Genomic DNA, 16,851 nt, shown 5'->3' with positions numbered 1-16,851 from the left:
CAGAAGACAACCTCTTTTATAATAGTACATGTGTATTTATAGCTGATATACCTGTAATTCTGCATTCTAAATGAGGAAAACTTTGAAAGATCAATACCTAATAATAGCAAGGGGACAATACTTTCCTATAAAACTGATTGTGCTACTGTATCATTCATTTGGAAACATGTACTACTTTCATACAACAAATTGTGCCCCTAATATATATGCCAGGTAATGTGCTAAATGGTGAGGATACACTAAAAATTAAACCCACTTCTCAAGAAACTCGATGTCTAGTAGAAGGGGGGAAAAATAGTGATAGTTTTAAAAGACAGGTGCTATGATAGAGGTACACAACACTTTAAATGATTCTCAAAATTATCTTGGGTTTAGTTCAGTGTACTTTCTACTATCTTATATTATCATTGAAAATTACCTTATCATTTTTAAACAAAATTAGGCAAGAAAAGAGAAGGCAGGCAGAGTCTAAGGAAAATAGGTCTATCTACTTTACTGATATATTTTTTTGACTATTCTTGAATTGAGGTTAAATTTACATACACTGAAATATAATAATCATCACTGTAAAATTCAATGACCTTTGGTAAAAGTTTAAAAGTTATATAAAAATATGTATTGTAATATTTTTGTACCAATGGAAAAATAAAATCATTCTATAATATCCAAATATGCATGCACTGGATTATTATGGTACAGAATACATGAGATCAAATCAACTCAGATTATGAGAAATCCTTTTTACATGCTAATAAAAAAATTATAAAATTGTAAAAATAGCATAATTACAAGTATTTCAATACATACAAACTTGTAAGTATTTAAAATGTACACACGTAATCAGAAATATGAAAAAATTAAAATGTTAAGTAGATAAAAATGGGTGACATTCTCCCCCTCTTACTCATGCTAAATAGTGTTTAAAAGGTAGGGGCAGAGAGGATAGAATTCTACTGTCAGTAACATATGATGATGAAAGCTTTCTATGGTATATAGTCTAATACCAACCATAAGTACACATAATTATGAAGACCTTTATCATGTAATTTAGGTAAGCTTTCAAAATACTTTGTTCCCCAAGCGACAACCATATAGCTTCAATAACAATGTATACATTCTACTACAAAAACTATCTATATAACAAAAATATCTCAAAGTCCCAATTAAAGACACTATTATCTTGCACAATATTTAAACCAGTAAAACTGTAACACAAGAAACATGACAGACAAGTTTTTATTAAACCTGTTAAAACCTCAAATTCCAATCATTTACTGCTCAACCAGTATATTTACGATATAAACAGTAAACACTGGTAAAAATAATACCAAGCAAGAAAAAGCAGAGTATTTTCTGAAAACATACAAAAACTTGCAGAGCAGAAATTAGTTTTCAAATTGGCCCCTAGTCACAGAGCCTGGATGACCCAGAACCTATTCTTTACACAACATATCCAACCTTAATCAAAACATAGCAGTGGTAACTAGTCAGAAACCTAGGAAACCGAAACAGCTAAGCTCTCCATTAGAGGTAATCCTTTGAATTAACTCAATTTACCACCTAAAGAGATATGTAATGTATTAGGTTATCAAATACTAGGCAAGAGATATATGAATCGAACAATATTTTTAAGTTGCACAACGAAGCTCGACTGAGACAAAAACACGTAATTATTTTTAATTGATGCTCAGAAACATGAAAAATATCACATAACAGAGATATCAGGCAAATTGTTCTGGCTGCATGTCCAGGAAGGAGGATATCCCAGTAATAAAAATGGCTTACCTATGTGACCAACTTTAACTTTAAATGGTACATCCAGTTGACTCTACAGAAAAAATTTATATATATACAAAACATTAGTAGATACAGAGTTTAACAACACAAATGAATATTGTTTACTTCCAAAAATTATTTCAAGGGATTTTTAAAATAAACTTATACATTTCCTTACCATCAACATTTATTTACATCTATAAAGATATAATTGCGATATTATTATCAAATTCATAAAATTCAGGGAAGCTGCTCTTTTTATAATAATTGGGGATAAAGGTCTACAGTAAAAATGACCATAAAATCTACTCATATCAAATCATTACCAATTTTATATTATTTTAAGAAAAAGAAGTGGCAATTACAATGCCCTTTTATGCTTTTAGGGAGATTAAAACTCTATTTTGCAAAATACACATTTTGTAAAAAATACTTTCAAAACATTCTCCCCATTCAAAGGACAGTCTTTTAAATAAATGGTGCTAGGAAGACTAGATATCCGCTCGCAAAAACATGAAACTGAACCCTTATCCTATACCATATACAAAAATTAACTCAAAATGGATCAAAGATCTAAACCTAAGAGCTAAAACTATAAAACTCTTAGAAGAAAACCTAAGGGAAAATCTTCATGACATTAGATTCGGTAATGACTTCTTGGATATGACAATAAGAGCACAAGCAATTAAAAGAATAAATGAACCAGTCTTGACCAAATTAAAAACTTTTCAGCTACTCAGGAGGCTGATGGGGGAAGACACCTTGAGCCTGGGGGCTGAAGGCTACAGTAAGCTATCATCACACCACTGAACTGCAGCCTGGGGTGACAGAGCATGAGCCTGTCTTAAAAAAAAAAAAAAATCAGAAAACAAGTTAAAAATTCAAAATAAAAACATCTGTATTTTTTGTACGTTTGTTTTTGTTTTGTTTGGTTTTGAGACAGAGTCTCACTCTGTCGCCCAGGCTGCAGTATAGCAGCACGATCTCTACTCACTACAACCTCCACCTCTCAGGTTCAAGCGATTCTCCTGCCTCATCCTCCCTAGCAGCTGGGATTACTGGCATCCGCCACCATGCCTGGCAAAGCTTTTTTCATTTTCAGTAGACAGGGTTTCACCATGTTGGCCAGGCTAGTCTCGAACTATTGACCTCAAATAATCACCTGCCTTGGCCTCCCAAAGTGCTGGGATTATAGGTGTGAGCCACCATGCCCAGCCTAAAACAATATTTATTTTTAAATAGGAAAAAAATCACACTGTCCATTTGTGCTTTGAAGGAGAGTAAAACTCCATATTGCAAAATTTGCATTTTGCAAAAATTATTTACAAAAAACTTTCTCAAATTTAAATAACTGAAGGTGGCAAACTGAATCAGGAAGAAGTATACATAATTAAATGCAATAACTTTACAAATTTTTCATAGTCAAAACCTACCAGGGCATTTTCTTTAATTTGAAGATTCTTGAGGGCCACAGCTCCTAAAAGAGATTAAAGAAAAGATTCAAACAATCAAATATTTTTCACTTTAAAAAGTTAATAAGTATGCTTCATTCCTGTCATACTCAGGAAAAATACATAAATAATGTGCATAACAGATAATAAAATCTACCTATAATCTTATTATCTCACCTTCATTCTCCTACATAGTCTAAGAGAGTATGCTTAACCAAATCTCACTTCCTGTAACTTTTGACCTCTGCAATTGTAGCTCAATGTTAACATATACAACATTTTAATTAGAATTACACAAATAACATGAGTCTAACAAAGTAGCATGATACAAGATTAATATGCAAAAAGTAAACTACATTTAAATATACTTGCAATAAACCATTGGGAAAAAATTATTTAATGCAAAATCAGTGAGTCCCAAGATACAGAAATAAAGACTTCCCAATTCAAAGCCAATAAAAAAAGAAAACGAGAAAAATAATAGAACAGAATGTCCAAGAACTATAAGACAATTGCAAAATGGGATTAACCAAAGTTTAAAATACACTGCTATAACATTAGGATGTTACATGTAATCCCATCGTAACCACAAAGAAAATATCTTTAGAACAAACACAAAAGTCACCCAGGCATGGTGGCAGGCACCTGCAGTCCCAGCTACTTGAGGAAGCTGAGGTGGGAGGATCACATAAGCCTAGAAGTCCAGCTTGGGCAATATAGCGACACTTCATTGCTATGATGATAACATTAACTATGTTATTAGTTAATTAAACACAAATGGAATCAAATTTGCAACAAAAAATTAAACCAAAGGAAAGGCAGTAAGGGGTAAAACAGAAAGAAGAAATGCTGTAAGACATATAGAAAGTAATTAGCAAAATGGCAATACTAAGTCCTTCCCTATCTGTAACCACTTGAAATATAAATGGCTTAACTCCCACATAAAAAGACAGATTGGCAGAATGGATTAAAACAAACAGGATCCTGGCCGGGAGCAGTGGTTCACGTCTGTAATCCTAGCACTTTGGGCGGCTAAGGCAGGTGGATCACATGAAGTCAGGAGTTCGAGGCCAGCCTGACCAAAATGGTGAAATCCCATCTCTACTAAAAGTACAAAATTAGCCAGGCGTGGTGGTGCATGTCTGTAATCCCAGCTACTTGGGAGGCTGAGGCAGGAGAATCACTTGAACCAAGGAGGTGGAGGTTGCGGTGAGCCGACATCGCGCCATTGCACTCCAGCCTGGGCAACAGTGAGATGCCATCTCAAAATAAATAGAGAGAGAGCGAGAGAGAGAGAAAGAGAGAGAGGGAGAGGGAGAGAGAGAGAGAGAAAATAAAAGTACGTGGTCTACAGGAAACTCACTTTGGCTCTAAGAACACTCATAGGTTAAAAGCAAAGAAACAAAAAAAGTAAACCCATGCAAAAATAACCAAAAGAGCAAAGGTACCTACATAACCTGGGCATGACTAATCCAAAACTCCAAAATCGGAAACTTTCTGAGTGCTGACACGATACCACAAGTGGATGATGAAGATGAAGATGATGATGTTACCAATGCAAAAAGGTATCTATAGACCACGTGGTGAAAATGTGTGATGGGCTTATTAAAGGACTGGAGCAGCATGCCTTCATAACAGAACAAGAAATTATGACAGTTTATAAAATCAGAGACTTCTCAGACAAAAAAAAACAGTTAGTGAGGCAGATGGTTCCGGAGGAAACATTTTAAAAAGCCATCTAGCAAAATGCCTCCTCATCCCTTGAGGATCCAATTCCTGGCCCCTCAACTGCTTCTAATGTTTCTTCTCACTTAAAAAAAAAAAAAAAAGTACATTCTACAGTTACCTTTTAATCAAAACACAGCACTGTAGGTGGAGACTGAAAGCCTGCCTGCCACTGTTTGTTGTTGCTGCTGTTTAACAGTGGATACAGATATTCCCCACTGTGCTGCTTACTCACCCTAAACACATTATATTTTCACTGAATTAATGGTACCTCATATTTCTTACTGTTAAGAACTTATGTGTGAACAATGTAAGAAAATGATTGCTTATCAGCATATAAATTCAGTCAGGAATAATGATGATGCCAAACGACCACAGACTGTCCACACAGGTGGCTGAGATAGTGACACCTTTCCTTTCTGATGGTTGAAGGTACATAAGCTTTGTTTCATGCAGAAAATTATTCAAAATATGGTATAAAATTATCTTTGGGCTATGTGTACAATGTATATTTGAAACATAAATGAATTTTGTGTTAGACTTGGGTCTCATCCCCAAGATATCTCATTATGTATATGTACATATTCTAAAATCTGAAGGAAAAAAAATTCAAAATCCAAATCACTTCAAGCATTTCAGATAAGGTATATTTAGCCTATATACTAATATTAGACATATAAACTTTAAGTCAAAATCTGTTACAAAAAACAAAGAAGGGCATTATATAATGATAAAACCAACACTTCACTAAAAAGATGTAACAATTATAAACATGTATGCACCAAACATTAGACCAGTAAAACATATGAAGCAAACACTGACAGAATTGAAGAGAGAAATAGATAGTACTATATTAATAGTAGAAGGCTTCAATACCCCACTTTCAGTAATGGATGCAACAAACACACAGAAGATTAATAAGGAAAAATAGGACTTAACACTATTGACCAACTGGACCAAAAGACATAGACAGAACACTTTACCCAACAACAGCAGAATACACATTTTTCTCAAGTGCACATGGGACATTCTTCAGGATATATGTGAGGTCACAAAACAAGTGTCAAAATTTTTGTAAAGAGAAAACATACAAATGGTCAACAGGTATATATATGAGAAAAGGCTCAACATCAGCAATCATCAGATAATAAAAATCAAAACCACAAGAAGATATTACCTCAATCTATTAGAATGGCTATCATCAAAAAGACAAAAAAATAACAAATGCTGGTGTGACTGTGGAGAAAGGGAAACTCTTACACACTGTTTTTGGGAATATAAATTAGTACAGCCATTATAAAACACAGTACAGAAGTTCTTCAAAAAATTTAAAAATAAAATTACCATATGATCCATCAATCCCACTAATGTATAAATATCCCAAAGAAATGAAATCAGTTTGTTGAAAAGAAACCTGCACTTTATGTTTATTGCAGCACTTTTCACAAAAGCCAAGATATGAAATCAATCAAGTGTCTACCAACAGATGCACTGGTAAAGAAAATGTGATACACACACACACACACACAATGAAATACTATTCCCCATTAAAAAGAAAAAGAATAAAATCTTGTCCTTTGCGGGAACACAGATGCACCTGGAGGACATAATGCTAAGGGAAATAAGCCAGGCACAGAAAGACAAATACTGCATGATCTCACTCACCAATGTGAAATCTAAAAAAGTTGACATCTTAGAAGTAGTGTATAGAATAGTGGTTGCCAGAGGCTGGGGAATATTGGCGAGAGGGGAAATAGGTAAAGATGGGTCAATGAGAACAAAGTTACAGTAAGAAGGGAAGAATAAGTTCTGGTGTTCTATTGCACAGCAGAGTGACTACAATTAACAATACTGTATTGCATGTTTTAACATACCTAGAAGGAGGATTTTGAATGTCCTCACAAGGAAATGATAAATGTACAAGGTGATGGATATTCCAAATACCAATTTGATTTTTATACAATGTAGACATGTATTGAAATATCATCCTGTACCCAATAAATATGCACAATTAATACATGTCAATTAAAAACAAAATTGTAAAATTATAGAAGACTGACATCATGCAGGGTATCTTTTCTAATAATAATAAATAAAATAAATAAGGAAATAAATAACAGATGAAAACAGAACAATGCACAAATGTATGGAAATTAAGCACTCTTAAACAAGAAATGGGTCAAAAAGGTAATCTCAAGAAAAATTAGAAAATATCTTGAGATGAAAATAAAAACAGACTGTACCATCATAATTAGTATGATACAGCAAAAGCAGTGCTAGAAGGGAACATAAAGCTGTAAATGCTTATGTTTAAAAAGAAAAAACATCCCAAATCAATAACCTAAATCTATTCCTTAATAGGGAAAAAAATACAAAATCCAAACCTAGCAAAAGGGAGAATATAATAAACATTAGAGCAAAGATAAGTGAAAGAGAATGGAAAAAAAATTTAAAAAAAAAAAAAAAAACAAGCATTAGTTTTCTTTTCTTTTCTTTTTTTTTTTTTTTTTTTTTTGAGACGGAGTCTTGCTGTACCACCCAGGCTGGAGTGCAGTGGCACGATCTTGGCTCACTGCAACCTCCGTCTCCTGGAATCAGCGATTCTCCTGCCTCAGCCTCCTGAGTAGCTGGGATTACACGGGCCTGCCACCATGCCCAGCTAATTTTTGTATTTTTAGTAGAGACGGGGTTTTGTCATGTTGGCCAAGCTGGTCTCAAACTGCTGACCTCAGGTGATCCACCCGCCTCAGCCTTCCAAAACGCTAGGATTACAGGCGTGAGCCACTGCACCTGGCCACCGACCATTCGTTTTCTAAAAAGATCAATAGGCTGGGCACGGTGGCTCATGCCTATGTAATGCCAGCACTCTGTGAGGCCAAGGCGGGTGGATCATGAGGTCAGGAGATTGAGACCATCCTGACTAACACGGTGAAAACTCCATCTCTACTAAAAATTCAAAAAATTAGCCGGGCGTGGTGGCAGGCGCCTGTAGTCCCAGCTACTCGGGAGGCTGAGGCAGAAGAATGGCATGAACCTGGGAGATGGAGCTTCCAGTGAGCTGAGATCGCACCACTGCACTCCAGCCTGGGTGACAGAGCGAGACTCCGTCTCAAAAAAAAAAAAAAAAAAAAAAAAAAGAATCAATAAAATTGATAAGGCTTTAACTAGTTTGACTAAGGAAAAAAAGAGGAAAGTCAAATAATTAAAATCAGAAATGACAGAGATATTACTATCTATTTTACAGAAATAAGGATTATGAAAGTACTACGAACAAAAAATTAGATAAACTATAGAAATGAATGAATTCCTAGAAATACACAACATACGGCCGGGCGCGGTGGCTCAAGCCTGTAATCCCAGCACTTTGGGAGGCCGAGACGGGTGGATCACGAGGTCAGAAGATCGAGACCATCCTGGCGAACACGGTGAAACCCCGTCTCTACTAAAAAATACAAAAAACTAGCCGGGCGAGATGGCGGGCGCCTGTAGTCCCAGTTACTTGGGAGGCTGAAGCAGGAGAATTGCGTAAACCCGGGAGGCGGAGCTTGCAGTGAGCTGAGATCCGGCCACTGCACTGAAGCCCGGGCGACAGAGCGAGACTCCGTCTCACAAAAAAAAAAAAAAAAAAAAAAAAGAAATACACAACATACTAAGGCTGAATCTTGATAAAACAGATTCTCTGAACATACCTATAACCATTAAGGAAACTGAATCAGTAATCAAAAAATCCTAAAAATCACAACAAAAAAAGCCTAGGACCAAATGGTTTTACTGGCGAATTCTACCAAACATTTAAAACAAGAATTAACACCAATCCGCCTCAAACTCTTCCAAAAAATTGAAGAGAAGGGAACACTTCCAAACTCATCCTGTCAGGCAGACATTACTCTGATACCAAAGCCTGACAGAGACTACAAGAAAGCTACAGACCAATATCCTTGATGAATAATGACGCAAAAATCCTCAACAAAATACTAGCAAACAAAATTCAATAGCATCTTAAAAGGAATATATAATATAACCCAATAGTATTTATTTCCAGAATACAAGAATGATTCAACATACAAAAAAATCAACATAATATACCACGTTAACAAAATGAAGGAAAAAAACACAATCATCTCAATGCAGAAAAGGATTTGAAAAAGTTCAGAACATTTTCATGATTAAAAAACACTCAAAAAAAAAAAAAAAAGCAAATAAAAGGAAACTACCTCAACACAATAAAGGTCATGTATAAACAGCCCACAGCTAACATTCTCAATACTGAAAGACTGAAATATTTTCTCTAAGATCAGGAACAAGATAAAGATGTCCACATTTGTCACTCACTGGAAGACCTATCCATAGCAATTTGGCATTAAAAAGAAATAAAAGGTATCCAAAATGGGAAGGAAAAAGTAAAAGTATCTCTGTTCACAGATGGCACGAATTTATATGTAGAAAAACCTAAATATTCCACCAAACTGTTAGAATTAAGGAATGTTTCTTGATACAAAAATCAACACCAAAAAATCAGTATCTATAAACTAACATAGAACAATACAAAAAAGAAATAAGAAAACAATTCTATTTACAACAGCAACACAAATAATAAAAGTGTTAAGGAGTAAACTTAACCAAGGAAACTAATGATGCATACAGTGAAGGCCATAAAATGTTGCTGAAAGATAGTAAAGAAAGAAAGAAATGTTAAGACATCCCATGTTCATGGATTGGGACACTTAATACTGTTAAAATGTCAATACTACCAGTACCCTAAACAATCTATAAATTATTTGCAATCCATATCAGAATCCTGGAAAAATCCAACACTTATATCCACATCAACTCTCAAGGAATCCTAAATATCTAAAACAATCTTGAAAAAGGGGAAGAAGCTTACAAGTCTCACACTTTCTGATTTTAAAACTTACTAAAAGCCACATTAATCAAAACAGTGTGGTACAGACACATAGAGCTGTGGTACAGAACAGAAAGCTCAAAAATAAGATCTCACATATATAGTCAAATAATTGTCTTCAAGGATGCCAAGGATATTCAATTTGAAAAGGACAGTATTTTCAACAACTTTTCAACAAAAGTTGAAATCCACAACATCCACAAGCAAAAGAATGAAACTAGAACCTTATACCATGTTCAAAAATTAACTCAAAACGGATCTAAGAGCTAAATGTAAAACCTAAAACTATAAAACTTAGAATAAAGCATAGGGGAAAGTTCTACGACACCGCATTTTGCAATGATTTCTTGGATGTGACACCAAAAGCATAGGCAACAAAAGAAAAAAAATAGGTGAACTGGACTTCATCAAATGTTAAAACTTTTATTCCTCACATGACACGATATACGATGAACAGACAACACAGAAGAGTCAGGGTGGCCAAGCAGACACAGAGTCAGCAAAAAGACCAGCACACTCTGAGCAGATCTTTGGAAGGAAGGCACCGAGAGTGGACAGAAGGAGGATGCAGATACTGGGCTGAAGGAGAAGAAAGCTGGGAACCCTACAGGGACTTCCCCGAGCACCATGACTCATTCTGACCCCAAATGCTCCTGGGGAAAGGATGAGTTAAACAGGCATGGAGTAGCCTATTCTTGCCATGGACCTCTAGAATCCTAGCTGAAGGAGGCTCCATGACTTCCACAGACATTTGAGGTTGCAAAGACAGCTGCTTGGGAACTTGGCAGAAACAGGACTCCAGTCTGCATGGAGCCCAGAGGGCCTGGTGGGAGAATGGCTGCAGTGGAGCATGGCCAGGAATGTCCATCTCCCAAAGCTCACCACACACCTCTAGGTAGCTTTGGTCTTTGTTGACTATTGGACTTAGACAGAACAGGACTATCTTGCCCATGGGACAGGGCTTGTCTGATTTGAGTGCCCCCCGTCCCCCATCCCTGGCTGCCGGCCTGTTCCACAGTCCCTGCCTGGACACATCTAACTGGAACATATGCTGATGCCCAACCACAGCACTTCCTGGCAGCCACCACTATAGCTCCTTTGCTGGCAAGCCCCAGCTAACCATCAGAAAGTACTTGCACATGGGCCTCCATCAGCATGCGCCCACCCACAGTTTCCCCCCACTGTTTTGCCAGGACACAGTCACCCACAGCCTCCCCCCACAGCTTTTCCAAAGCATGTGCAGGCCTCACACCCCACTGCCACTGCCCTAACCAAGCACTTTTGCCGGCCCCACCATCAGAGTGTTGCTGCCCAGCAGACCAGGAACACCTTGGCCCCACAAGTGCAAGAGGTGCTTAACCCCGAGGGGACAGAGAACAAAGCCATGTGCCTAGTCCTAACACACCAGGGTTATAGCATGCAAGCCAGGAGTGCTGAGCTGAGCCTTGGCACCCAGAAATCATCAAGAAACTATGCCAGTCAACTAAACTCAATTTACATTACAGTCAAACCCTCAGGGCATCCAAGAACCTAAAAGCAAAAAGCCTCATCCAAAGGATAGCAACTGGAGAGATTAAAGGAACATCAGCCCACAGAGATGAAAAAGAACTAGGGCAAGAACTCTAGTAACTCTATAAGCCTGAGTGTTTTCTTACCTTAAAATGACTGCAGTAGCTCCCCAGCAATGGTTCTTATTTTATTTATTTACTTTTTTAAAGACAGAGTTTTGCTCTGTCGCCTAGGCTGGAGTACAGTGGCACAATTGCGGCTCACTGCAACCTCCACCTTCCAGGTTCAAGTGATTCTCCTGCCTCAGCTTCCTGGGTAACTGGGATTACAGGTGCCCACCACCACACCCAGCTAATTTCTATATTTTAATTAGAGACGGGGTTTCACCATGTTGGCCAGGCTGGTCTTGAACGCCTGACCTCAAGTGATCCACCCGCCTCAGCCTACCAAACTGCTTGGATTACAGGTGTGAGCCACTGCACCCAGCCTAGCGATGGTTCTTAACCAGACTGAAATGATGGGCATAAAATTCAGAAGATACTGAAATTCAGGAGAAACCCAATCCAAGGAATTTAAGGAATCCAGTAAAATGAGTCAAGAGCTGAAAAACGAAAGTCATTTTAAGAAACAACCAAACTGATCTGACAGCGCTAAAAAACCCACTACAAGAACTTCACAATATCATTGGAAGTGTTAACAGCAGAACAGATTAAGCTGAGGAAGGAATCTCAAGAACTTGAAGACTGGTTCTCCAAGTAAGACAAAAATAAGGGAAAAATAACTTTTTAATGGAAAAAATCTCCCAAAAACATGAGATTATGTGAAAAGATCAAATCTATAACTCATTGTTGTCCCTGAAAGAGAGGAAGAGAAAACAAGCAACTTGGAAAATATATTTGAGGATACTGTCCACAAAAATTTCCCCATCCTAGCTAGAGAGGTTGACATGAAAATTCAGGAAACTCATAGAAACCCTGCAAGATACTATGCAAGATGACCATCCCCAAGACACATAATCATCAGATTCTCCAAGGTCAATGTGAAAGAAAAAATATTAAAAGGAGCTAGAGATAAGAGGCAGGTCTACTACAAAGGGAACCCCATCAGGCTAACATCAGACCCTTCAGCAGAAATCCTACAAGCCAGAAGAGGTTGGGGACCTAATTCAGCATCCTTAAAGCAAAGAAATTCCAACCAAAATATCATATCCAACCAAACTAAGCTTCATAAGTGAAGGAGAAATAGAATCCTTTTCAGACAAGTAAATGCTAAGTGAACTCACTGCCACCAGACTTGCCTTTTAAGAGGTCCTTAAGGGAGTGCTAACCATGGAAATGAAAGACCGTTACTGGCCACCACAGAAACACACCTAAATACAGAGACCACTAACCCTATAAAGCAACTATACAATCAAGGCTACATAATGACCAGCTAACAACACGATGACAGGATGAAATCTGCACATGCCAATATTCATCTTGAATGTAAACAGGCTAAACATCCCACTTCAAAGGCACAGAACGACAATTCATATAAAGAACCAAGAACCAACTGTATGTTGTCTTTATGAAACACATTTCATATGCAATGCCACCCACAGGCTCAAAGTAAAGGAATAAGAAAGATTTATCAAGCTAATGGAAAACAAAAAAGAGCAGGTATGGGTAACTTCTTTCAGACAAAACAGACTTGAAACCAACAACAATCATAAAGGACAAACAAGGGCATTACAAAATGATAAAAGGTTCAATTCAACAAGAAGACTTAACTATCCTAAATATGTATATACCCAACACTAGAGCATCTAGATTCATAAAACAAGCTCTCAGAGACCTACGGAGACTTACACAACCACAAAATAAAAGTGGGAGACTTCAACAATCCACTGACAGTATTAAACAGACTTCAAGTCAACACTTCACCAAATGGATTTGAGTGCTACAGAACACCTCACCCAACAAAAACAGAATATACATCATTCTCATATGCACATGGCACCTATCTAAAATCAACCACATGCTCAACCATAAAGCAATTCTCAACAAATTAAAAATCCCACAATCATACCATCATACCAACCATGTTCTCAAGATGACAGTGCAATAAAAATAGATATCAATACCAAGAAGATCTCTCAAAACCATACAATTCCATGGAAATTAAATTGCTCCTGAATGACTTTTGGGTAAACAATGGAATCCTAATTTCGCTGAAATCAAGAAATTCTTTGGGCCAGGCACGGTGGCTCATGCCTGTAATCCCAGTACTTTGCAAGGCTTAGGTGCGGGGATCACTTGAGGCCAGGAGTTCAGACCAGCCTGGCCAACATGGTGAAACATTGGCTCTGCAAAACACACACAAAAAAATTAGCCAGGTGTGGGAGTGCACACCTGTAGTCCCAGCTACTCAGGAGGCTGAGAGGTGGGAGGATTGCTTGAGCCTGGAAGGTTGAGGCTGCAGTGAGCCGTGTTCATGCCACTCCACTCCAGCCTTGGCAACAGGGCAAGACCCTGACTCAAAAAAAAAAAAAAAAAACACAAAGGAATTATTTGAAACTAATGAAAACAAAGATACAATATACCAGAATCTCTGGGACACAGCTAACATAGTCTTAAGAGGAAAGTTTATAGTGCTAAATGCCCACATCAAAATGTTAGAAAGATTTAAAGTTAACAACTAACATCATGCCTAAAGGAACTAAAAAATGAGCAAACCCCAAAAAAACCCCAAAGCTAGCCACAGAAAAGAAATAACCAAAATTAGAGTTGAACTGAACAAAAAAAATACAAAAGTTCCTTGAAAGAATACATAAGATAGATTGCCAGCCTGACTAACAAAGAAAAAACAGAGAGAGGAGATCCAAATAAACACAATTAGAAATGGCAAAGGGGACATTACCACTGACCCAGAGAAATACAAAAAAAATCCTTAAAGGCTTTTATGAACATCTCTATGCACACAAACTAGAAAATCTACAAGAAATGGATGAATTCCTGGAAACATACAACTTCCCAAGATTGAACCAGGAAGAAACTGAAGAGCTGAAGAGACCAAGAATGAGTTCTGAAATTGTATAAAATGTCTACCAACCAGAAAAAGCCCTGGACCAGACGGATTCATAACCAAATTCTATCGGACATATAAAGAAGAGCTGGTACCAATCCTATTGAAACTATTTCCAAAAATCGAGAAGGCCCTCTCTAATTAATTCTATTTTATGAGGCCAGCATCATTCTGATAACAAAACCTGGCGGAGACATAACAAAAATAGGACACTTCAGGCCAATATCCCTGATTAACACAAATGCACAAATGCAAAAATCTTCAACAAAACAGTAAACCAAATCCAGCATCTACCATGATCAAGTAGACTTTATTCCTGGTATGCAAAGTTGGTTCAATATACACAAATCAGTAAGTGTGATTCATTATAAACAGAACTAACAACAAAAACCACATGATCATCTTGATAGATTCAGGAAAGACTTTTGATAAAATTCAACATCCCTTCATGTTAAAAACCCTCAAAAGACTAAGCATCAAAGGAATATATCTGGAAATAATAAGAGCCATCTATGAAAAACCCACAGCTAACATCACACTGAATGGGCAAAAGTTGGAAGCATTCCCCTTGAGAACCAGGACAACATAATGATCCCTACTTACTCCTATTCAACATAGTTCTGGAAGTCCTAGCCAGAGCAATCAGGAAAGAGAAAGAAATAAAAGGCAACTAAATAGGAAAAGAGGAAGTCAAATCATCCCTGTTTGCAGACGATATGATTTTATACCTAGAAAACTCCACAGTCTCTGCCCATAGGTTCCTAGAACTAATAACTTCAGCCAAGTTTCAGGATACAAAATCAATGTACAAAAATCAGTAGTATTTCTATATACCAATAACATCCAAGCTGAGAGCCAAATCAAGAATTCAATCCCATTCACAATAGCCACAAAAAGAATAAAATGCCTAGGAATTGAGCTAACCAGAGAGGTAAAAGATCTCTACAATGAGAATTACAAAACACTGCTCAAAGAAATCAGAGACAACACAAACAAATGGAAAAACATTCCATTCACATAGACAGGAAGAATCAAAATTGTTAAAATGTCCATACTGCCCAAAGCAATTTACAGATTCAGTGCTATTCCTATCAAACTGCCAATGTTATTTCTCACAGAATTAGAAAAAACTATTTTAAAAATCATATGGGCCCAAAAAAAGAGCTTGAATAGCCAAAGCAACCCTAAACAAAAAGAACAAAGCCTGAGGCATCACACTACCTGACTTCAAACTATACTACAAGGCTACAATAACCAAAACAACATGGCACTGATAAAAAACAGAAATGTTGACCAACGGAACATGTTAGAGAACCCAGAAATAAAGTCAGACACCTACAACCATCTGATTTTAACAAAACTGACAAGCAATGAGAAAAGGACTCCCTATTCAATAAATGGTGTGGGGATAACGGCCAGCCATACGCAGAAGACTGAAACTGGATCCTACCTTTCACCATATACAAAAATCAACTCAAGACAGGTTAAAGACTTAAATGTAATCTAAAACTATAAAAACCCTAGAAGAAAACTTAGGGAATACCACGCTGGACATAAGCCCTGGCAAAGATTTCATGATGAAAATTCCAGAACTGCAAAAAAACACAAAATTGGCAAGTGGGACCCAATTAAAACTAAAGAGCTCTTGCACAGAAAATGAAACTGTCCACAGAGTAAACACATGACCTACAAAATGGGAGGAAATATTTGCAAGCTATACATCCAACAAAGGTCTAATTATCCAGAATCGATTAGGAACTTAAATGAACAGGCAAAAAACAACCCCATTTAAAAAATGGGCAATGGACATGAACAGACACCTCTCAAAAGACACACGTGGCCAAGAAACACGGGAAAAAAAAAAAAAAACCTCAACATCACTAATCATTAGAGGAAAGCAAATGAAAAGCAATGAGATACCATCCTACACCAGTCAGAATGGCTATTACTAAAAAGTCAAAAATAACAGATGCTGATGAGGTTGCAGAGAAAAGGGAACACTTACACACTGCTGGTGGGAATGTAAATTAGTTCAGCCACTTTGGAATGTAGTTTGGAGATTTAAGAACTAAGAACTACCAAAGAATTAAGAACTACCATTATAACCAGCAATCCCATTACTGGGTATATACCCAAAGGACTTTAAACTGTCCTACCATAAGGACACATGAATGCGTATGTTCATCACAGCACTACCTCACAATAGCAAAGACATAGAATCAAAATAAATGTCTGTCAACAATGGACTGGATAAAGAAAACGCAGTATATATTCACGATGGACTACCACACAGCCATAAAAAGGAACAAAATTATGTCCTTTGCAGCAACATGGATGCCACTGGAGACCATTATCCTAAGCGAGTTATCACAGGAAAAGAAAACCAAATATCGCATATTCTCACTTACAAGAGGGTGTTAAACC

General features: G+C 37.1%; 1 protein-coding gene across 4 annotated transcripts in view; it reads right to left on the bottom strand.

Annotated features, from left to right (window-relative positions):
• Positions 1-16,851, bottom strand: part of VPS13A (vacuolar protein sorting 13 homolog A) — a 246,679-nt gene that overhangs the window by 217,526 nt on the left and 12,302 nt on the right. For all 4 annotated transcript variants that reach the window (XM_025360006.1, XM_025360007.1, XM_025360009.1 and 1 more), the window contains exons 2-3: positions 3,210-3,253; positions 1,786-1,828 (exon numbers count right to left, since the gene is read on the bottom strand). In XM_025360006.1, the coding sequence (XP_025215791.1) occupies positions 1,786-1,828; positions 3,210-3,253 (87 nt within the window). The remainder of the gene's footprint in view (positions 1-1,785; positions 1,829-3,209; positions 3,254-16,851) is intronic.

The sequence above is a fragment of the Theropithecus gelada genome, chromosome 15 (genome assembly GCF_003255815.1).
Source record: "Theropithecus gelada isolate Dixy chromosome 15, Tgel_1.0, whole genome shotgun sequence".
Classification (NCBI taxonomy): domain Eukaryota; kingdom Metazoa; phylum Chordata; class Mammalia; order Primates; family Cercopithecidae; genus Theropithecus; species Theropithecus gelada.
This window is presented reverse-complemented; position numbering and strand designations above follow the sequence as displayed.